Source organism: Notechis scutatus, chromosome 3 (genome assembly GCF_049901735.1).
Source record: "Notechis scutatus isolate UNSWTSFEM ecotype Mainland chromosome 3, rNotScu1.2, whole genome shotgun sequence".
Classification (NCBI taxonomy): Eukaryota; Metazoa; Chordata; class Lepidosauria; order Squamata; family Elapidae; genus Notechis; species Notechis scutatus.
In genome coordinates, this window is record NC_142011.1 from 40,618,497 (window position 1) to 40,638,956 (window position 20,460).

The following is a 20,460-nucleotide window of genomic DNA, read 5'->3' on the forward strand; positions in this document are numbered from 1 at the left end:
AAAGCCCTTCACATGATAAAACATAATCAGCTTCAGTGAATTTATTTTCCATTTAAACCTAAATATGCCAGTTGTGCCTTAAGAACTGTAACAAGTCACTATCTGAATCTATCATTACCAACCTTTTCTAACTAGAATCAACTGTTAACTAAGTCTTAAGGTTTGCTGATTTTAACTAATGGCTAAAGAGTTTGGAGTGAACAATCAGTATTTCTAAGCTGTTGTATAAAAGCTTTGATTAAGAGAGGCTTTCTCCTCTAATGATCACCAGCTTCGAGGGCTTTCTAAAACAGTTAAAGTTCAAAAGTACAAATTTATCAACAGATGAGAGCTACATCTTCTGCAGACATAGACCTTAACCGATGTTAAGAGAAGAAAGCAGGGAAGGGTAGTTCCCATCATAACATGTTTGTGAGGCTATCCAAGGCATCTGGATGAACACCGATGGAAAAGAATTCTGAGAAAGTCTAGCTCAGAAAGCAATTTTATCAGTGGGGAAAAAACAGGAGGAGGAGGGACTAGTTGTTTTACTACAACACTTGATATTAAATTTTTGTGCCCAAGAACAAAATTAAAGCAATGCAGCATCCCCACATTTTTATTACAAATGTAAAATCAAAGCAACATTGAAGAAAGATAATGATCTATTTATTTATTTAGCATATAGCAGAAGAGAGAGAAAGATAATGCATATACAAAGAGAGAGGGGGGAAGGGAAGGGAAGGGAAGGGAAGGGAAGGGAAGAGAGGGAAATTCATACTGCCTTATCTCTCTAAACTGATAAAGGGACTTACTTCGGAGCATGACTCTGCCAAAAACGGTGTGGTCTCTGTCCAAAGTGCTGCAGTTCCAACGATGGTGACGGAATTGGTGCTGGCATTCCCGAATCCACTCTTTAGCTCCTTCCCCTATGGATTGCATGATATCTGGGTAACTCTGGCACAGGTGCCGCTGTTTATTGACTAGTCCTGGTATGTTATCACAGATCACCCTTGTGCCCAGGGCCCCAATATACCTGTAGGGATATAAATAATGTCTGTGAAATCATCAGTACTCAATAAAACAGTTAATGCTATTAATGAATGAAATGAATAGGTAGCTACAGACTTCCTTAATGCTTCCATTTTCTTTCTCAGTCTGGCACAAACTGCTCATAGTTTCCTGTCAAAACACATTTCTCTAATGCTATTTTATCCCACTTTTTTCACTGCATAAAGATAAATTTAAGTATACCAACACTGAAGCAGTTAAAATTTTATGAATATAGTTGCATGTAGGAGACACATTTATCTAGTTAACAAGACAATAATCAACAACAAAATGTTTTGCAATGGCAATACAGAAAACTTTAAAAAGGTAATATTTTGAAATCCATATGTAAGCTTATATCTTTAAATGTTTGTTAACAAGATTATTCACGATTATGTCAATCTTTAATTCCACATGATATTATCATTGCCAGGCTGAAAGTGTGATAGTACTGTCATAACATGGATCCGTAAATGATTGGCTAACCAAATGCTCAGAAAGTCAACATTCATGGCTCTATATCAGGATGCAAAGCATTAATAGTGGGTTTCCGCTGGGATTTTTCTTGAGGGCAGTATTATTCAATAGTTTTAATAATGACCTGGAAACTGGAACTAATAAGCTGCTTCTCAAACTTGCAACAATTCTACAAAAAGATGGAGGAAATTGGTTTTCTGCACATTCCAGGTTGGGCAAAATGATCCTTGTAGTCTCTTCTCATTCTATGATTATGGGATTAAAAATTGAGGAAATAAACTTGAAGGAGAGTGGGAAAAATGTATCTGATCTTAAAAGAATTATGGCCTTACACTTGGATATAATTTTGTGGCAATGACAGCGGGGCACTTTCTGATACAATCACTATATTAAGTTTCACCAAGAACTCTTCTGAAGTATAATAACAAGAAGAAACATGCAAATAATTATTGGGCTCATTTTTAATGAAACAGTTAAATCTATTGATATTTGAAAAGGAAATGAGATCAATGATCTTAGACTTCTCTTCTCTTCCCAGAGAATATATGGCTTTTGTCCTTAATAAGCAAATGCATTGTATTATGTTATGATGTTATATAGTGGTGAGATTCAATTTTTTTACTACCAGTTCTGTGGTCATGGCTGGGTGATCATATGACTGAGTGGGCATGGCCAACTCAATGTCACTCACATCAAGGGGTGCCTCACCTGGCCTCTCCCTGCCCCTCCCTCTCCCCGCCACACCTTGCTTCATATTGCATGTTATGATGAGAGAGGAAGCTTTTTGAAAGTCGTCTTCCCTTTGATACTAGCCAATAAGATGAGATCTTGCTATCAGAAGACCTGATGTACATTTCCAAATTGTGTTTATCATCATTCTCTTGGTAACACTAAGTGGAGAGATTTATAAAGAATAACAGAGTTGGAAGGGACCTTGGAGGTTTTCTAGTCCAACCCCTGCTAAAGCATGAGACCCTATACTATTATGAACAAATTTCTTCTTAAAAACCTCCAGTGATGGTATACCCACAATTTCACAGGAATTATTGAGTCTATCATCTGCACCTCTATTACTGTCTGGTTTGGTTCTACAACCCAACAGGACAGACACAGACTTCAGAGGATAATTAGGACTGCAGAAAAAACAATTACTACCAACCTGCCTTCAATCGAGGACCTGTATACTGCACAAGTCAAAAAGAGGGCTGTGAAAATATTTACAGACCCCTCACATCCCGGACATAAACTGTTTCAACTCCTTTCCTCAAAACGACACTATAGAGCACTGCACACCAGAAGAACTAGACACAAGAACAGTTTTTTTCCCAAAAGCAATCACTCTGCTAAACAAATAATTCCCTTAACATTGTTCAACTATTACAAAGTCTGCACTACTATTACTGTTAATCTTCTCATCACTCCTTATCACCCATCCCCTCCCACTTGTGACTGTATGACTGTAACTTTGCTGCTTGTATTCTTACAATTTATATTGACTGTTTCCTAGTATGATTTGATTGCTTATTGTACCCTATGACTATCATTAATTGAGAGTATTTGCACCAAGACAAATTCCTTGTGTGACCAACCACTCTTGGCCAATAAAGAATTCTATAAAGAATTCTATAAAGAATTCTATTCTATTCTATTCTATTCTATTCTATTCTATTCTATTCTATTCTATTATTTTGGACAAATTTCATCTTAAAAACCTCCAGTGATGGTATACCCACAATTTCTGAAGGCATCCCATTTCTCTGATTAATTGTTCTCACTGTCAGGAAATTTCTTCTTGTTTCTAGGTTGGATCTGTTTGATAAGTTTCCATCTCACAGATCCGTCTCACAGTTACTTCCACTTGAGCCAGGCACCAACTATTCTATACATTTTTTCTTGCCTGTATAAAATCTTACTTTACTCCCCATTAAATTGCATCTTTGGTGAGAAATGATGTCCTACAAATGATGTTTACCATAATGATTTTTGCAAAATGCATTACAGCTTGAAGAATACATCTCTGCTTATACTGATAAAGATTATTCTTTTTGAACATTAAAACATACAGTCAAGCAAATATTTCCAATCCTACATTTGAAAACACATTTGAAAGGCATTTTCAAAGCAGCCAGTTAGCGGGTCTCTTCTCCTTTAATTAAATCTTTCTGCTTTATAATCCTTTTTCTTGGACCTTATTGCAATATTCCAAAATTTTCACAGATCCTTCCCAAAGAACCACTTCTAATTTAACTGGAATACATTGTTTTCATTCTCAGTTTTTCTGGTGGCTGGAGTTACCATTTCTCCCTTTAATGATGTTTGTATGCACTTGCAAGAAAAGGAAGCATTTAACTTTGGAGCCTAGCTGCATCCCCTGAGCAGTGATCCTAGCACCGGCAGCCAAAGCTGCCTCATGAGACAGCCAAACCTGAGCCTACCAGGTGCTCCTTGACAGTCTCCCAAAGACAGTGTATGAAGGGATGATCATGCTTGGCCCACGTTGCCCAGAAACGGCAGTGGGATGATGGTAGAACTTCATCCTCTTCCTCTTTTGGGGAGATTTACAAACGAAGGGATGGGAGATTCCAGCCAGGATTGCCCTGCAGCCTTGCCCAGCCCCGCCAGCAGCTCTTGCCTGGGCAGAAGTTTGGCTTTACCTTGCCCTTACCTTCCTCCTGCTGCTGGTGGTAAAGGGGAAGGCCAGCCCCTTGAGCTCCAGCAATGCCCTGTGATACTTGCCAATGGCTTCCTGGTGCTTCTTCTCTTAATAGCACTGAGCTCCTTGGCTTTTGAAATCCAGCACTCTTGGATTTCAAGAGTGCTCTGGCTCTGCACCAAGAGAAATGGCACTGGATTTCAAAAGCCAGGAAGCCATTGGCAAGATGGAGAGCATTCAAGTCTCAGAAGCAAGTGTCCAGTAAGTGCGGGAAGCAGTGCAGACAAGCAGCCTGCCTCCCGGACAGCGTGGAATGGTGGGAAACAGCATGGGTGAAGGAAAGTCCACGCACGGCTGGCCTTGCTTGGTGGCAGAAGAGGGTGTGATGCGATGGGGCTGTTTTGTTCCTCTTTACCTTGTGTTGGCCTCTCTGTTGCCCATTTTGCCTGCTATGTCCTGGGCCACACCATGGAACTTTCCCATGCACCATCGCCCAGATGCCCTCGTTTCTCCCAAGCAATTCTTTGCCTACCTGATGTCCAGCTCGTCCAGGGGTGGGATTCAAATCTTTTAACAACTGGTTCTGTGGATGTGGCTTAGGGGGTGGGTGTGGCTTGGTGGTCATGTGACTGGGTGGACATGTTATTGGCTGGGCGTGGCCAATTCAATATCACTCATATCAAGGCACGCATATCCTCGCCTGGCCTCTCAAGACTGTGGGGATGCTGCAACAGTCATAAGTGTGAAAAATGGTCATAAGTCACTTTTTTCAATGGTCACTCCACACAAGCAAAGTACCAGTAAAGGAGGGGAAAAAACTCCAGAGAAGTTCCAGAGACAGGAAGTCTAGTCCTGCCAGGAATGTAATAAGGGTTAACGGAGAGGCAGTTTCTGTAAGCAACACCAGAATGTTTCCTTCCTGCCTTCCTTACAGGATTAGGCCAGTAATTTCTTCTAACAATTGGTTCTCCGAACTGCTTAGAATGTTAACAACCAGTTCTAGCAAATAGGTGCGAACTGGTAGAATCCCACCCCTGAGCTCGTCCCGTTTCTTACCATCATGTGCAGGGAAACGAAAGTCTGTGTGGGGCTAAAAAAAAAAATATCACTCAATCAATTCCAACTTCACGAAATCTTTTTCTTTTGCAAGAAGTTATAATTGATTGATTAAACTTTTTTTTAGCCCCACACAAACGTTCCTTTCCCTGCACATGATGGCAAGAAATGCGACAGAGCTGGACATCAGGTAGGCAAATAATTGCTTAGGGAATTTGGGGAAAACAAGGGCATCTCTGGGCAGTGGTAGGTGGGGAACTCTTCTGTCCACAAAGAGAAGAAGAGAAGGATGAAGAGAAGAGATGGCTGGAGGCGCTCTGTCTTGTTCCATGCACCCCAATGAAAGGCAGTGGCAGCCCAGTCACTTCCCTTCCCCACAAAGAAGGCAGGCAAGCATTGTGGGGCCACGGGCTATGTGGAAGGGAGTAGGGAAGTCAGGCAAGTGAGCCTGGCCAAGGGGACCACCAGGAAGGCTGTGGGGAAGGCAGGGAAGCATGGCGGGGCTGCGTACTGTGTGGAGGGGAGTAGGGAAGGCAGGCAGCAATGAAAGTTGGGGCAGCTAGCTAGGCCATGACTCACAGGCTTACTTACCCAGACAGGCAGATGAGAGCCGCTCAGTTGGGCCGAGGCATCATGTGGGAGTACAGGCAAGCTGCAGAGACTGTGTGGTCAATGCAAACAAGGCAAGATGAGGAGTGACTGGGTGGGGTGAGGCAAGCAGGTGAGTGGGCAGGGTGAGCAGTGAGGAGGCAAGTGGGCAAGCAGCCAGGCAGGGCGAGCGGGCAGGGCCAGCCAGAGGTGGTATTTGCCCATTCTCCAAATTACTCAAAATTTCTGCTACTGCTACGCCAGAACCAGTCCAATCCACCTCTGATGTTATGTTATGTCATTTCTGTGATAAATTAATACTGTAAAATCTAACTCTCATATTCTGGATTTCTTAAAGAACAATATTTTAGTTTTTAGTTCCAGATCATTCTATGATCAGACCTCACTTTTTCTAGCTGACAGTGTAGCAAGTAGAACAGGCAAATATTTTCATATGTTAAGTATCTGAATGATTCTTCCAACAGGAACAGAAACTTTGTGTGTGTCAAGATATGTTCTGATTTGGATTAAATTTGAATTGCTAACATGTTGATCTTATACTGAATGGTTAAAGAACAGGACATCGCTAATAATTTTGTACAGCTTAGACACAAAATTATCCCAGGTCAAAACAACATGTATCTTTTGATAAATTGATGTTGGAAATTAAAGAGCAACATTTCTCAACAGGATTAAAAAGCAAAGTATTCTGGTGCAGTTGGACTATAACAGTGGGTTTTAAAAGGCATGACTTTGTTCTCTGTGCTTAAGATTCTGCAAATTCATTGTAGGTATCAGCTTAAGAAATTCCAAAATTATGAGCCAACCATACCAATATTAGATTTTTAAAACCCTTATGTATTTAATGGGTTGCTTCAATTTGAGTATTCCGGCTGCATTGCTGAAAATGTGGTTTTTATTTTACATAAAAATAAGATGAAATGTTCTTACATGTGACAGAAATGGGACCCCCAAATAAAATATAATAAGTCTCACAATGTATTATCACATTGCTCCATAAGTTTGTCTACACATGGAAAGGACTTGCTTACATCGCCTATTGCTTCATGGCATTGCATGGAAATTGCCTCAATGTTTCTTGCCAGCAATTCTGAAAGATACTCTACATTTCAGTTAGGGTTTGAAACTGAACCAAGAGTTTCTTGCCACTTTGCCAGATACGTATTTCATTCAGGGACTATCATCTTTCCAGTAGTTCTTAAGAAATTGTGACACATTGTACATGTATAACACAGTCTTAGGAAAAGTTATTTGGCATTAAAAACCTGATTTCATTAGGATTTTTTCCCAAGATATTGTACATATGATTCCTGCTTTAGATTAATAAATCTTCATTGTTTTGTTTATTGTATGTATTCTCTGGACTTCCATATAAAAGATGAGAATGTCTCCCGCTGAGGATTTAAAAATTGTTAATAAATAAATAAACAGTTGTGTCAAGTATGGAATTCTCCACATCGATCAAATAACTTCTTTTTTCACACCAGACAGAAAGTAATATTGTTATAATATTTTTTCTATGTGTAAGGCTATCATACACCATATCTCTAAAGCTGTGTTTCTGGCTGAAAAAAATGAAAGTCTTGGGTAGAGTTCAAATGTTTTGAGTTCCTAGACTGGAATTAAGACCCTCCCTTTAATGATAATAATAAAAAAGGGCTATATGGCTGTATTTCACTGTCTCCCACACCATCTGCTATCATTTGTATTAGTCATGAAGATAGCTCACATCCTTATGAAAGATCTGTGAATACAGACAAAGTCCCATTATTTTTCTCCTCTTAAAATATTTTGTTTCAACTCTTGATGAAACGTTGAGGTCATCTAGGGCTGGCATGGTGGATAATAAACATTGCTCCCCACATCCTTGGCAAATGAGATCTGTTTTGGCTAACATGCATTATTTTCACAAGCAGGCTGATCAATTGCTCAAGAGAAAAGACAGGACACAAGAGGCTTTAGAAGGCAGTCTGTTGTCAAATGTGAAGCAAAACTTTGGAGTGGGGACCATGGAATTCAGTCATGACCCTAGGAAAAGAAGCTTAATGCAACAACTCCATAGTTTCTTTGGACCAAGCTCTGTTGTGTAATGGTAGAAACCAAATGTTTTCTTGATTCTTTGGCTCCAGGTCAGTAAAAGCTAGACTGACCCTATTTTACCATGGACTTAGTGGGAGCTTACCACAAAGTGTGTATGAAAACCACTTGAAAAGAAGATTGCCTATGATATCCTGCCAAGTGATATGGAGAATTTTGTTATTCCCTAGCTTCTGGACTGTCTGTAAATGTGCGGTAAAATTCTCACCACTTAGAAGAATGTCAGACTCACATGGTTACATGTGTGCTATGGAAAACTATTCTGGTGAATGGATGTTTTCAGCCAAATGCAGCCATGGCTAAAATTGCAGAAACCCTTGTTCTTCTATGACCTAGAAAAACCAGAATGGAACTCCTGATTCCATCCATAAACCAGAGTAAAGATTTGTTTTAATTTAAACAACAGAGAAGAACCCTGGAAATTATGAGGCAATACTCTGCAAATAAAAGTGCTCTTCCTCTAATATTTCTAATTATTTTATAAATAATTAAGATATGGAATAAGCTGCTTCTTTACTGATACTTTTTTTTCCAGCTATTCATTTTCAGAAATCCAGATGACATCATTAAGGAATACAAAACCATTGTCTTGAAATGATGGAACCAGCAATCTTTCCAATAATTTTCTAATGCAAAGAAAATAGATCTAGAAACTTGTAAAGTTCAAAATTTTCCCCTAGAAAGTAAGCTTAAACTCTGAAAATACAGCCGGCAGTGCTGCTCCTACAGTTATTTATTTATTATTTGCTTCATTTTGCTTTACCTGTTTAGGTTTCTGTATTTTTAGAATTGTGCTTAAATATTGTTTAAATAATTTCATAATATAGTACGTATAAAGGTAAGGTGCATATACATGTAGCCATTTTTATTTTTAAAACTTTTTTAAAAAATTTAACTTGAGGAAGAGAAACTATGTTTAACTTTGCAGGCCACTTTTCATTCCCTTTGAAAATAAAAATGAAAAAAAATCCATCCTTCTGGCACTAAAGGATGGCCATTCTTCTTCTTTTGAACAATTATCAAGCTATTGAAACAAGATTTTGGCTTGTCAGGTCCCTTTGCTCCATGCTGTCTATAGATTTAGAAGCCTATGGGAAAAATGCATAGTTTAAACCAATATTTCTCAACTTTGGCAACCTTAAGATGTGGGAATTCCTGAGACAGCATGGCATGATGGCAGCTGTTTGTCATTTGGCAACTCTGAATTTTCTCTTGTCTGTAAGCACATTTTTCTCCTATCCAAGGTTTCTTGATTTATCTTACAATAGTTTTTACCAGTGTCTCCTCAGCGTCTTTTGTCCCTTCCATTTCTCAGTTCTTTGTTTACACTAATTTGTTTTATGCCTGGCATTTTTCAGTCATTCTGACTTTCATATCTATTTTTTTTCCAGCTTTCTTCAGTTTCAGTTTGCTTTCCATCTCCATCTTCACTTTTTCTTTTAATGACAAGGCATCTCAAAACAATAGTTCTTTAATTGTCTTCCTTCCCTTCTGTTCCCATGCAGCCAAATATACTTTTCCATGCTACAACATGCTGCAGCACATACATGCAAAATCTAAAACCAAAGAATCCTTGCTCAATCATGTGCAAGTGAACACTTATTTCACTAATAATTTTACTGGTTTATTTAGAACCAATCTGACTGAATTCTTTAAGCAGGCAACAACTTTAAACTGTGAATGAAATTTCCAAGTACTGAAATAATTCATTTGGTAGATGCATTTGGACATTTTTTTTCTCTTTATGCAATGTTCATTATAAATAACACTTGTAATATTTATTCTGCTCTTACTTGCAGAATATTAGAATATTCTGCCATATTTGTGTTCTTCAGCTAATTTTCTCCCTTGAAATAGATATTCCCACATCTAGAAGTATAGTACATATGTTTACATGTGACACACCTCTTAGAAATATTATTTAATTTGTGCCTTTGTAATAGTATATATGAATATATCTGTTCATATATCAGTTCAAAATGTCATATCCAGGAGAACAATATTTTCACCTAAGCTTGTGCTGAGAGACCCACAAATCTGAATTGATTCAGTCCTAGAAGTGCTTAAAATTCTAGGTGTGTGGAATCCAAACATTTTGCTTTGTTTCTTCAATGAATAACTATCCAGAATCATTAAACACATGTCCTTTTTACCCATTCATCAGGTTGATCTTGGGATCATCAGGTTAATTTGACTGGAGTTTCTGGGGAAGCAGAGTAAATCAGTAGCAACCCTGAGTGTATCAGGTTTACTATGAAAAATATGATGAAGCCATGATGGACACATGATAAACAATTCAGGATCTTTCTCTTTGACTATAATAGTTCATTTCTGAATGCTAGATAACATTAACTGAGTAATTAATGCAGACTGCCACCAATAAGGCTCACTCTTTTTTTCTATCTAGTTCATGGTGTAATGCAGAGCTGTCAAACTTGATTTCATTAAGGGCTGCATCAGAGTTGTATTTGACCTTGGGGGCCAGGGTGGGCATGGCCAGGACAGGTGTGGCCAGTTTGATGTCACTCATGTTGGGGGTGTCTGTAGTGGCCCAAGAGCTTTGCCAGAGAAAAAGGGTTCCCAAACTCTGTTTTCAGCTGTGACGGCCTCCTACTTCCCTCTGCCAGTGAAAACTGAGCTCAGGGGATACACAGGCCTCCTCCCAAGCTCCGTTTTCACTGCCAGAGGCATCACGGGCCAGTCCTTTCCTGTTTCTAGTGCGGTCCCGCAGGCCAGATTTAAGCATCCCATCTGGCTCCCAGGCCTTGAGTTTGACACCCCCAATGTAATGGATGTTACAAAGGTAATGTTAAATGCAGTGTTAGAAGATCATATTAACAATCTCAGTCTGTCTAGCTTGCAAGAAAAAAAAATAACAATGACCATCATTCCCTGTACCAAATGCTGATGGCTTAAATGACTTCTTCCAACTTGTATTATTCTTTGATCTTTTCAAGCTCTTTGTTTTATAATTGGCTATCTCTATAGCACCAATTCAACTCCTCATCTCATTCTGGATGGCTTGTTTATCAAACAGAAATCTTGACACAGAAGCATCTGTGCCATTCAAAAACTGTTTGACACAAGTGGGTGAATGCCAACTTTGAAAGATATTTTAAAGTTTGGGAAATGGCATCCACAGTTTATTGACAATATGTTACAGGGAGAACTGTTTCCTTTGCTAAAACATGAGCATATAAAGTTCAGAGGCAGAACCTCCCAATGGCACAATTTTAAATCATATTATTATTATCATCATCTACATTGTACCTACAGAGCCAATGATTTAAACATTTGTTCCCTTTTCTTGCCAAGGGTCTCAATTGAGGCAAATATTATTTTAAGGATAAAGCTGAGAAAGAGAATACAGAAAGGTCATGGATTGCTTTCTTTTCCCCCAGTCCACTGTGCCAACAAAGCCCTACTTCCAAAGCGCCAGCTTCATGCTGTGTGAGATGATTACTGTCTGCAGTGACAGGCCAAAATAACTTAAAAGACCTGTTCAGGCATTGCTTTGTATTAGAAGACCTGTTCCATATCTGCCTGTATGTGAGCATAAAGACCCAATCAAGAATTAGAAACACTACCAGTTCCTTGCATATGGCACAGTGCATAAATGTACAAAAAGAGGAAATATAAAAACTACTGAATAATTTTTCCTTTTCGGCAGAATCTCATCTGCCATCATCAGGCTTCTGTATTATGTTAGTCTGTGAGTCAGACTTTTACAATTGTTTCAGTTTTAAATTTGGGGCTAGCCTACTGCTGTGCCAGAATGGCTTCTCTGATAATTCTGTGGCTGGGGTTTTCTATAGTGGCTAGGGTTTTGGTGCCATTGAAGTTGATGCTATAACCTGTGGCTTTCATGTGTTGGACCCCAGCCACAGAATTATCAGAGAAGCCATAGAGATTGAAAAAAGACCTGAAAGCATGAATAGAAGAGATGATTCCACCAGACTGTCAATTATTTGGAAGCCTGCACTCACAAACAAAAAAATCTCCACACCACTAGCCAGGCAAACACCTGGGCACAAACAGATCCCCCCTGATACCTCCAGCTCAAACACACCCCAACCAGGCACCCAGATGAAACCTAGCTTCCTAACAAATGATAGCCATCCATTTACTCGGAGCCAAGCTGCAGTAAAAGCCTCCAATACAGGAACACAATGTTGCCAGCCAATCAAGACATAAAAAAAGCCACAAAACAGACAGAAGATATTAGAAACACCAATCAAGTAGAACACAGCAAACTCCAAGACCAATAAACACACAGACCAAGACTCCCAACCAATCAGGATGAAGAAAAAACCATTCTGGCACAGCAGTAGGCTAGCCCCAAATTTAAAACTGAAACAACTGTAAAAGTCTGACTCACAGACGAACACAATACAGAAGCCTGATGATGGCAGATGAGATTCTGCCGAAACGTTTGCTACAACTTTAAAAGCACAACTATAATGATGTGGGAAAATACCCGAACAAAGCTGAATACCATACATGTAATTACCCGCAAAAACTTAAGAATAATATATATATATATATATATATATATATATATATATATATATATATATATATATATATATATATATATATATATAAATTGATATAAATTGATCAGGGCCATTGGAGGAATTCTAGTATCCATGGATTATCAACATTTTAAATTCCTGTGTAAGAAACCAAGTCAATCAAAAGCAGGAGTTGGAATGGAGAATATCATGTGGGTTCCTCACTTTCCTAGCCTTTTCCCTTGCATTCAGAAAGTTCTGATGGAGCTGGCTTCTCTTTGCCTTGCTGCTAATGCATCCAAACATCTCTCAGTATGTGATTGTCAGAGAAAGTAGGTGACCCGTACTCCTAATTTTGGCAAGAAAGAACAAATCTAAAAATGGAGACAGGAGGACAAAACAGACCAAATAGAAAGGGAACTGAAAGAATAGAAAGCATGCCTAGTCTTTTACAATTCCTGCTTTCTGGAATGATCTCTCCTCCCTCCCCAAAAAGATTTGTACAGCTCTCACACTTTCCTATTCAGGAAACTACTGAAGACACGGATGGTCTCTCCGTTATGAGGGAAAACATAACTTTTCAGGCCAATTTTTGTTCTTTTGCTTGTTTTGTTTTGAATTCTCCCTCTGTCCCTCTTTTTGTTTTAGTTCTCCCCATTCCACCCCCCATTCTGTCTATCATGCATCTAATAATCTCCTTCGCTATATATTTATATTCTTAATTGTAAGCTGCCCAGAGTCATTTTGGAGTCAGGAGTCTTATAAATTAATAATTTAAGAAAGTAAAATAAAACATGAAATTTGAGGGGGTGAAGAATAATTGCGGTAGGAGCTGAAGAAAATGTGAAGAATTAGAGACAGCGACCATGTATAAGAATGAATAGAAAATGATAAATTGAAAAGTTCTTTTTTAATGATTACCATAATCCTCTGGGGTCAATTTATATAAAAAAGTGATCCCTTATGAATTTTCTGATTAAAATCATCAGTGAAAACTTGTGGTTGATGATACTTACCCAATTGTAAGCTGCCCAGAGTCATTTTGGAGTCAGGAGTCTTATAAATTAATAATTTAAGAAAGTAAAATAAAACATGAAATTTGAGGGGGTGAAGAATAATTGCGGTAGGAGCTGAAGAAAATATGAAGAATTAGAGACAGCGACCATGAATAAGAATGAATAGAAAATGATAAATTGAAAAGTTCTTTTTTAATGATTACCATAATCCTCTGGGGTCAATTTATATAAAAAAGTGGTCCCTTATGAATTTTCTGATTAAAGTCATCTGTGAAAGCTTCTGGTTGATGATACTTACCCAAGGGTAAGAGTTTTAGAGAACTATAGAGCCCTTGCTCAAACACAGATTCAAGCACTCCTTTTGAAACTGCTCCAAACTCTGAAGACTTTTCCCAAACCAATCATGTAAGCAATGCTTGTATTGCATCAAAGAAAACCACACCTCATAACTATAAGGAACTATGCTTATAGAACTATTTTATTTTATTTTAAAAAAATAAAATAAGATAGGAAAAGCACAAAAGGCACAGCTTCTGGAATTTCTTTTAATCCCTCAATAGCTCTCCTCAGAATGATGAAACTGCTAAGAAAGGAATGGAGGCATAAGAGCAGAGAAGACCACAATATTTAGAGGTACTGCCAAACTGTCCCTCTTATAAGATGCATTTGGTCCCTTCCTGATTTCAAAGTGTTATTGATGGACAGAATTCTGGGTTCTTCACACAATTTCTTTCCAACATTCTGTGCTCTGCAAACCCCAATGGAACAATAGGATCAGCATGTTCAGCTGAATCCCTGTTGCTCCAGCTAAATACTGTTTAAGCAGTTGGATGTTCTTAATGAAGTGAAATGGTTTGGGAGAAATTTCTATATCATACATGCATATGACTTTGTTTTGTTACTATTTATACTAAATGTTGTAGGTGTCTGAAATACCTGTTTGCCGGGAATAAAATGGGATGGGAAAAGGGGAGGGAAGGGAAAACAGCTGGAAGTATTGTCATTCATGGCTTTAATTAGTCAAATATTTTTTAAAAAAATAATAATGCCCAGAAATGTTCTCTGTTCTTTATAACTATTTTTGTTTTTGGACTGGACTCATTATTGAGTGGTTTCAGGGTTGAATTCAAAATAAACATTACACACACATCATGAATCTTGCATCTCAGCAAATAGCCTAGCATTTACAGCTTTCATTTGACAAAGATGTTGGCTATAGAATGGTTATTTAGCCAAATAGTCTGAACCAGGAAAGAAATTGATTGGTAGAACTCAGAATGGCTACATTCCTGTCAGATGCATCAATTCAAACTGTCATGACATGTGCATGATAAAGTTATCATAGAATATTGGACATAAATTGCAACATAAATAAATAAATGCAATAAATATACAACCATATTAAAACCATTACTAAAAGCTCAGTTAAACACAAAACATAGTCATAGCAGCGAATACAATCATACATCCCATTCAGTCCAACTACTGAAAAGGCTCTACTACTAGAGTCCCCAGCATGATGACACTGTTATTCCTTAGCGGACAGGGCCCATAACATGCTTCTCCTTTTGGACCTGATGGGATGGGTAGATGTAAATGGAAAGAGATGTAGAGCTTTATAGATCATTACCAGCACTTTAATTGCATCTGGAAGCATGCTGGAAGTCAATACAACTCAAAGAGTGCATATAACTGCCCACATTGCTGAATTTTAGACCAGATGCAGACTCTAAATTCTTATCAAGTCCAGTCCCATTAGTGCACATTAAGTGATCCATTCAGGAGGCAACCTACACATGAGGGACAGAAAGCAGAGCCTCCTGATCCAGGAAAGGGTACAGCTGGTGCACAACATGAAATTGTACAAAGGCCCTCCTGGTCAGGGTTTTTGCCTACTCTTTAAGCAAGAGTCCCAGATTCCACACACAGTCTATCTGAGGCAGAGCTACCCCATTCATAACCAAAAAATGATAAATCCCTGGTAGTCCCCAAACCCAAACCCAAACCCACTCAATTTTGCCAGAATTGGACTTCCGGTTTGGGTTTCTTCAGCAACAGACCGAAATCCGAAATCGTGTGCATTTTCGATCTGTGCTTGCAGCTGGAGTGCCCCGATCCTTTCAATTTGGGGCTGAAGCCACCCCGTAGAGGTGGTGAAGAGGGGGAAGATTGCTAGCCTAGTGGAGGGGAGCTGCATCTCTCCTCCTTGGCTGGTCTAAACTCCCTTTCCTGAAGGCCGTTGCAGCAGTGGTCAGAAATGGCCACCTCAAAGAAGAACCCGACTGGATAAGATTGTGCAAGAGGAAGACAAAGAGGAAAGCAGGACAGACCGGGCTAAACAACAGAGAACATCTAAGCAAGGTACCCTGAATCTAAAAGTACTTAGAGGGATACTTCTGAAAGAAGATTTGTAAGCGGCGAAGGAGAGAGAAAAGGAGGTTAAAAAAGGGTTTTTAACCTCCTTTTCTCTCTCCTTCGCCGCTTACAAATCTTCTTTCACCCTTTCCTGGATCAGGAGGCTCTGCTTATATTGACAATTACAAATGGTATGCAAAGAAATTTATATGAATCTATTTTGACACTAATAGGCAACCTTAAGCTGAAATCTAAGTGTCAAAAGGAGAATAAAGATTTTTTTCTTGGTCATTTTAAAGCCCTAAAAAGGAGAAGAGTGGAGGCAAAAGGGTGGGACTTGGAAGAATGGAAAAAAGGAGTGTCACCTGGAAAAATAAAGAGGATTAACAGTGAAACTTTGAAAAGACTCCCAAGGATACATTGTAACTGAAATCTTATTAGAAGATACAGTAACCCACGGAAAGGAAAAGTAAAGGAAATAAATAAGAAGGAACAGTCTGGGATCATTTGGTGATTTAAAAAAAAGTTTTTGGCATTAATTTCTTTTTCTTTTTCTGTTCTTACTTAAACTCAATCAGGTGGTTGTTCAAAAGTGTTTAAAATGGCATCACTCCTGGAGGAATTGAAGATGAGTCAGAAGATGAGAACAGAAAGAAGATGCAGAAAGGGGAGGAAGATCCTTTGGCTTCGTATTTGAATTTTTTGAAATGGAGATCCTGAACTATGAAAAGCAAAAGGAAAAGCTTCAAGAGCAAGAAGAAGGGCGGGACAAAGAAGAAGCCATTTTCAATGATCAAATAATGCAAAATGTGGTAAAAAGGGGGAAAGGAGCTAAAAGTTTGAGATCAAAGGGAACAGCCAAAAAGAAAAATAGTCTGAAAAAGAAGTATAACAGCAAGGAGAAGCAGAAAAGAAAACTACAGAAGGGAAAATTAGAGAGAGAGGGTATTAAAAAAGGGATGAGAAAAGCTGGGTGGGGGGGAGATAGAGGGAAAGAACTTATGAGGGACAACAGCAGGAAATAAAGAAAAAGGGGAAATGTTCTAGGTTTAAAGGTATTTGCTCAGTTAGAAAACACAGAGACAATGGCTAAATTAAGTTAAAAGTAAGGATTCTGCAAAGGTACAAAAGATAGTGTTGTGACAGTAGAATATTGTAATGAGGTAGAAATGAAATAAGTAAATAATCTATGAGATAAAACTGTATTGTTATGTAATGGTATGTTTATTTATAATTAGTGCAATAATAAAGAAGGGAGGGAAACATTGTAATTGTTTCTAAAGATTGATAAAATATTGAAAAGAAATGTGAAAGATTTATAAGGAAATTTATACCAGTTATTAGAATGAATTTAAATAATTATTTTGCTTATTAATAGTAAATAATTTATAAGATAAAACTATGACTATCCAATGGTATGTTTATTAATAATTAACATAATAATGAAGAAGGGAAGGAAACATTTCAATTGTTCTCAAAGATTGATAAATATTAAAAAGAAATATGAAAGATTTACAAAGCTCATACCAGTACTACAATGAATTTGAATAACTATTTTGTTTACTAATGTTTTATATATATATATTATATATATATATATATATATATATATATATATATATATATATGTGTGTGTGTGTGTGTGTGTGTGTGTGTGTGTGTGTGTGTGTGTATATATATGTATATGTATGTATATGTATATGTATATGTATATATGTTTTCTTAAGTTTTCGTGGGTACTTACATGTATGGTATTCAGCTTTGTTCGGGTATTTTCCCACATCATTATAGTTGTGCTTTTAAAGTTGTAGCAACGTTTCGGCAGAATCTCATCTGCCATCATCAGGCTTCTAAAGCCTGATCATCATCATCATCAGAACTATATATATTGTTTTTGCTAAGTTTTTAGAATTTTTCTTTTTACATTTTCAAGGGGAAGTACCAAGCAGAGTCTGAATGATGAGATTTACATGATATAAAATAGATATTAGAAATTTGAATGTTATATTTTTAGAATGCACACATTTAATGTTTAATGAGATTTCATATGATAATAACAATAAGACTTAAAGGTGTTGCACTCCGATTGGCAATCATAGGGGGAATTTTGCTTTTTAAGAATGCTGGAAGAGAACATATGAAATTGTAAACAAAGTATAAGTATAATGAATAAAAAGATATAGAAATTTAGGTAAAAGAAATACAATTGAATAAGAAGAAAATGAGATAACTATAAAAGAAAATTAAGAGAAGTAAAGGGAGAAATAGTGAGAAGTTGGAAAAAAAATAAGATATGAAGTTGAATACATAAGATGAATATGTATATGAAATTGTGTCTGTATGGAAATGTGATAACCCGGAACCATGCTGTACTCAAATAAGATGTTTTAATTGTTTTGTTAAAACTCTTTATTAAAAAAGAAAAATTCCCAGAGTCGAGCTGAAGTCTGTTGTTCCCTATCCAACACTCCACAACTTTCAGAGACCAAGACAGGATACAACAACATTGCTTAGTTTGCTGGGGATGTAGATGTAAAGCTAGGAAACATCAATGTGTTGATGTTATTTTGCTCAGTGATGATAGAAGGTCTTGCCCAGCACCTTCATGTAGATATTAAACAATGACTGAAGTCATTGCTCTATAAGCTTGATTGTTTTCATTTTGATGTTTCATTATCCAAACTAAGTAACATCATCATTGCTAGACAGCACACAAATGGAAAAAATTGCCTGCTGTCACACTTCCAGCAAAGAACAACTTTTCTTCCTGTATGAATGCTTACAACAGCATGTCCTACCTACCAGTGTCAAATACAAATCTCCAATCAACTGTACGACTGGATGGAAAATAGCTCAAGAAAGTGGGTGAAAAAGGACTAACACTGATGATGTTACCTAGTTTGGGTAATGAAACATCTGCAAGGAAACAAGCAAGCTAAGAGAGCACAAAGGATCCCTCATTTTAACCTTGAGCTACAAATATTCTCCTTTATTGGATTAAACAGGAGAGAAGAGAGTACCAAACCGTGCAGAACCCTGAAAAGCATTCTCACCTTCCCATTAACACCTATTGGAACTGGCCTCAGAGCAAGAAGGAGTACTAGAAAATTAGAGTTGCCACACACTCTCAACTCCAAGCCGACTCAGAAGGATATCATGGTTGATGATACCAGAGACAGCTGAAAAATTAAGAACAAGGATGGATGCATTGCCTACTTGTCATCCTACTTCCATCAGAAGTCAAAGCATGACCAATGTTGTTTCAGTCCTAGGCCCAGGGTTGAAACTGAATTGAAAGGGATCCACATAATCCACTTCATTGAGAGGAAAGCATAACAATTGTTCAGTAATTTCTTGAGAAGGAAACAAACCCTATTTCCCTAAGAGGTGGAGGGATCATTCCCTCTTTCAAGGAAGAATTCACCACTGTCAGAATCCAGCCACATGGGAAACCTTCACCAGCCATGAGGGATATACTTTATATCTAATACTGTTCACATAGATGAGCTCCATTTTGATAGAGAGTCAGTTTATGCTTTGTAAGATAAGAGTGAGAACATCATGATGCTTTGGAAGTGGGAATGTTATTTGTATTGGCCATTTACAGTATGAGATGTGTATGAAACAACTACCAAACCCGAAGACTTTGAATCTTCCTGCTTACTCATATCAATTACCTTTCTTTTCAGTATATTCTTCTCCTGATTATATGTCATTCCACAAGCTGTATTTGTGCCATTTTTGTCTGTACCCCAACTTTCTAAGGTAAAGATTACCTTAAAAAGTAATCTTAAAAAGTAATCTTTTTACTTGTCTGTAAATGTCAAAGGTATATGCAAGAAACAAGATTACAAGGGTAAGTTTTGTCTGGCCCATTTGGTTCAACATGTAGCTTGTGCTTCAACTAAGTCCAAAAAGTACTTTTTATTCATTTCATGTGAAATTTCTAACTTACTATATCCCAAACTCAAAATATTTTGTAAAATCCCACCTCTGATGCACAGATGTACTGTCAAAGATGGAACCAATATGGTGGGAAAATTAAAAGTGTTTAGTTAAGTAGGGCCAGTGTAGTGTTTAAGGCACCAGGGTAGAAACTGAGAGACTGCATGTCACCCTCAGCCAGCCACTTTTTTTCAGCCCTAGGAAGGAGGAATGGCAAACCCCTTCTGAAATTTTACAAACAAACCTATTATGATTTGTCCTGGTAGTTTTCAAAAGTCAAGGCAGAGTCAAAGGTACAAAAAGAAAGAAAAATCATACTAATACAAAACATTTTGCTCAAGGAGGCATTAGGAGTGGGAAATTGGAGTGGCACTTGGATTATTTTACAAGTTAACCCAATCTTGGGCCGGGTGTGTAAATTATATTTTCTTTACTTACAATTACATCTCAGTCTCTACTGGACTTTCTACTTGAATGCATCTGTGTGAGGCAGAATTCTCTCTTATGAATGACTAACTCAGTCATCCTATTCTTACATCATTTGTTTCCCAGCGAACCTTCTTTCCTTCTACCAGAGTTATTGAAATCCTTTGTTTAAAGACAATGTTTTAATTACAGATAGTCCTCGACTTATGACCACAAGTGAGCCCAAAATTTCTGTTGCTGAGTGAGACATTTGTGAATTTTTTCCCATTTTATGAACTTTCTT

General features: G+C 37.7%; 1 protein-coding gene across 1 annotated transcript in view; it reads right to left on the reverse strand.

Moving 5' to 3' along the window:
* WNT2B (Wnt family member 2B) overlaps positions 1 to 20,460 on the reverse strand; it is a 53,004-nt gene that overhangs the window by 17,320 nt on the left and 15,224 nt on the right. The window contains exon 2 of the mRNA XM_026675110.2: positions 795 to 1,015. Within this exon, the coding sequence (XP_026530895.1) occupies positions 795 to 1,015 (221 nt within the window). The remainder of the gene's footprint in view (positions 1 to 794; positions 1,016 to 20,460) is intronic.